At 49.4% G+C, this 3,861-nt stretch overlaps 1 protein-coding gene across 1 annotated transcript; it reads right to left on the bottom strand.

Annotated features, from left to right (window-relative positions):
- Positions 1 to 324: 324 nt before the first annotated feature.
- On the bottom strand, positions 325 to 2,137 carry LOC124650221 (desmethyl-deoxy-podophyllotoxin synthase-like). The gene is made up of 2 exons (XM_047189780.1): positions 1,331 to 2,137; positions 325 to 1,024 (listed from the first exon to the last, which is right to left on the bottom strand). Exons 1-2 carry the CDS (start codon positions 2,135 to 2,137, stop codon positions 395 to 397), a joined length of 1,437 nt encoding a protein of 478 aa, XP_047045736.1. The 3' UTR covers positions 325 to 394.
- Between the last annotated feature and the right edge of the window lie 1,724 nt (positions 2,138 to 3,861).

Here is a 3,861-nt window from a genome sequence, read left to right on the forward strand (position 1 = left end):
TTTTAAACGCATTGTCCTCATTGTCTTTGGCTTCGAGTCTAGGTCATGAGGCTTCAAGCACCACAATTCGTTCAGCTTCAGAGTGTAACATTTCAGCAATGGCCTGCACGCCTCATATTTGCCTGCATACCTGAATCCGATGAGCCTATTGCCGGTGTGCTACATATTTTATTTATTTATTTCAATGGAGACACCCCGGTTTTTATAGCAATCGATGCACACAACTAATTTTATTACTAAGTTTTTTTTAAAGAAAATCAAATTTATAGCTCCGTATTCTTGTGGGCTAGTGGCTTCGACGAAACCAAGGGAATGGCGTGTTCACAATTACAGTGAGAATGCATGCAACAATATATATGTGCTGAAATATATAGTGGACTTGGACTCTAGCTGGTCAGGGGCTTGGCACGGGCACGCGGAGGGAAGGGCGCAGGAGGAGGTCGGCCTTCCGCCGCGCGGTGACGCCGAACGCCTCAGTCATGTCGAACCCAGCCAGGTCCGGCGCTTCCCAGTCGAAGTGGAGCAGCAGGCTGGCGAGCGGGAGCTCCACGCTGGCAAGGCCGAACGCCATCCCAGGGCACATCCTCCGGCCGGCGCCGAACGGCAGGAGCTCGAAATCGGTGCCCCTGAAATCCACCGCCGCCGCGTCGGCGCCGGCCTGGAATCGCTCCGGCCGGAACTCCTCGGTACCGTCGGGCCAGCACCGCTCGTCATGGCCCAGCGCCCAGGCGTTGACGATCACCTGCGTGCCCTTCGGCACGTCGAAGCCCATCACCTTGCACGGCTCCCGGCACTCGCGTGGGAGCAGCAGCGGCGCCGGGCCGTGCATACGGAGCGTCTCCCGTATGACAAGGTGCAGGTACGGCACCTCTCCGAGCCTATCCTCGATCACCATGCCGCCGGCCTTGAAGGCTCGGCGCACCTCGGCCGTCACCTTCTTCATCACTCTTGGGTTCTTGACCAGCTCTGCCATGGCCCATTCCAACGTTGTTGCCGATGTCTCGCTGCCGGCGGCGAAGAGATCCTGTCGGTAGTGCTTGTCAAATAATTTTTTTGTAGTGTAGGGGGTATGAAAAAGAGAGATGATTTGTACTACTAACTCTATACCATAAAAAGATATCGTAAATTCGTCTAAATTGAAATACTATATCTAAACCCCGGTTAGTACATACTCCCTACGGACTTTTTTAATTGTCTCGGATTTAGTACAGCTTTATACTAAATTCGAGTCGATTAAAAGAAACCCGAGGGAGTAGATACAATTAAATTTAAACAAATCTTCAATATTATTTAATTGGTGGAGGATTTTATGGATGGAGGAAGTACATACGAAGATGACGGCTTCGACTGCGACCATGTCGATCTCACCATCCTTGTGTATTTTGAGCAGCACGTCAAGCATGTCCTCGTCTTCTTCGCCCTGCTTATTCCTGTCGAGATGGTCCTGGATAACGCCCCTGATGATACCGTACACCAGGGCGTGGTTCTCGTTCTCCTCGGCGCGGCGCAGGGTGCCGCTGAAGCGTCTGACGAGCCATGACGACGGCCACAGGTCCACGGGGTTAAACCCCGTCGCGAGCCCAACGAGGTTGTCGAGCTCTCGCAGGAACAGCTCACGCTGCTTGCACCGGTCGCCCATGACGGCGCGGAACGTGATGTCGGAGACGACCGTGGACAGCCGGGCGCGCATATCCACCTGGCAGCCGGCCGCGGCGGCGGACCCGACCTCACGCAGCATGGCCGCCACTTCCTCCTCGCGGATGGCGCGGAAGGAGGCGACGCGGCGCGCCACGAGGAGCTCCGTGACGGCGATCTTCCGGAGGTGGCGCCAGTACTCGCCGTACGGCGCGAAGATGATGTCTCGCCCGCTGCAGGTCACTACGCTCATGGTGGGCGTCAGCGGCCGCGTCGCGAACGCCAGGTCCTGGATTTTCATCACCTCGCGGGCTGCCTCCGGGGACGACAGCACCAGCGTGGGCACCTCGCCCAGACGGAGGAGCATCACCGGCCCGTGGCGCTGCGCGAGCTCGCGCAGGGCACGGTGAGGAAGCTGCCCGGCCAGGTGGTGCAGGCTGCCAATGAACGGCAGCTGCCACGGACCTGGCGGCAGCCGCAACCTATTGTACTGATATACCATCTAGATATTGTTTAGTCTATTGACAATTCAGAGAAAATCTGGTGCTCAGGTACTGATATACCATCTAGATTAATGACATGGATAAAAAGGGGGAACACATGAGAACTTAACCAAAGTCAGAGAAATGAAGGACGATAACAACTGTTCAAAAGTACTACTGGATCCATACTTGGATCCATCTGTAGCTCAAGTATAATATAGAAAAAGGAGAGCCAAATGGATCCTTTTGCCCATGTCGATCTAAAAACATAAGCAGAAGAAGAAAATTCACCGAGGATGGGATTGATGGAGTACCTATTGGATCTTCCTCTTCTGAGGCACTGGCAGAATTTCATCTCTCCTCTCCTCGACGAGCAAGAGTCAAAGTCTAAGTCACACGCGACGCACGCGTAAAATACACCTCTCCTAGTATTTGTAGATGGAGGTCTGATAAAATTTTGGAGTTGTTTGGATATTGAGGAGAGAAGAGAGGGCGGGAAGAAAGGTAGAATTTTCGTTTGCTCTCGCGCATGGTTGGGTTGTTTTGGAAGGTGAGCGCCTCTAATCTGTCTGCTGAGATGGACAAGCAATTAATTGCACGGGATTTTATTGACTAAACGTTTCCACTCCAAGATAATAAATGCTCCAATTTTCAAGGGACATGATGCGAAATCCTTTACGCCTCCCTTCCTTATCTTGTCCAACAACCAAAATTGCTTGCACCGGAAATCAACAGGTTAGAGATTTTCATGTCTCACGGTGGCCTGTTTTCTGTGCACACTCTTGGTCCTTTCTCATGAACCCTACTAATAAAAAGTGCAACTGCTCTTATTTTTTTACTCCTATATGATAGAATTGGTACGATTTTTTGTATGACCACACACACGTGGGGACTTCCCATGATCTAGCCCAGTTGCTGACTGAGTCTCATAGAGTCTGGTCGTACCAAACTGTGTTGTACAAATTTTATCATATGTATATCATTGCTCTTGAATCACACATGATTCGATCTAAGTTGGTCTATCGCACGTGCAATTAGTAGCTTCACCCGGCAGTCGGCTTTGTAACAATGGACTCATATGGGTAGAAGAGGTTTGGTACGGTTTAAGTTTTGAGAAGGGTGAAAGTGGTTGGACAGGAAGAAGATGACCGGTGGAGTATTTATGTCCTCTCGGTACTATAGTCGTATTGTAGATCCTATTGAGCGTTCAGGTGACGGGAGGGTGGACTTGTTGTTTCATTGCTCTCGCGCTCTTGTTGGGTGTGAGAGAGGTTGACTGGCCTAGATGCCTAGGTGTTTGCGGATCACTGGAATGGTATCTCAACAAACCAAGGATTGTGTCAATAAGCTTTTGTTGCATGCGATGGTAAATAACATGTGCACATATTCTAAGACAAACTTTGACAGATATCTTAATTATATAGTGCATGAGTAAAATTGTTAAATTCGTTTTGAAAACATTTTCTAATAATAACAATTTTAATTAAATTTTCCTTTTATATATGAATTAATTCTTGAAATACATGCACGTCTATTCATTCATTGGAATGGAGGGAGTATGGTCGAAGGTAGTCTTTAATTAATCAGGCCGCAAAGCTGATGGGACACGGAGAGAAATGCACTGTAAATTGATAATATCAGGTACACAACATTGTATTTTCATAAATCATCCTGCCACTGGTAGTTTTTAACCTTTTGTATACTCCATGTTATACAAGGTTTTGATGCAAACTTGCAAGTGCAT

Source organism: Lolium rigidum, chromosome 1 (assembly GCF_022539505.1).
Source record: "Lolium rigidum isolate FL_2022 chromosome 1, APGP_CSIRO_Lrig_0.1, whole genome shotgun sequence".
NCBI classification, from domain to species: domain Eukaryota; kingdom Viridiplantae; phylum Streptophyta; class Magnoliopsida; order Poales; family Poaceae; genus Lolium; species Lolium rigidum.

What these genes read in the sequence shown, in the direction of transcription:
- LOC124650221 (XM_047189780.1), bottom strand. Translation starts at nt 2,137, where the DNA reads ATGGTATATCAGTACAATAGGTTGCGGCTGCCGCCAGGTCCGTGGCAG. An exon ending in CAGTCGAAGCCGTCATCTTC is followed by an intron (nt 1,025 to 1,330) that starts GTATGTACTTCC and finishes CACTACCGACAG; the next exon opens with GATCTCTTCGCCGCCGGCAG.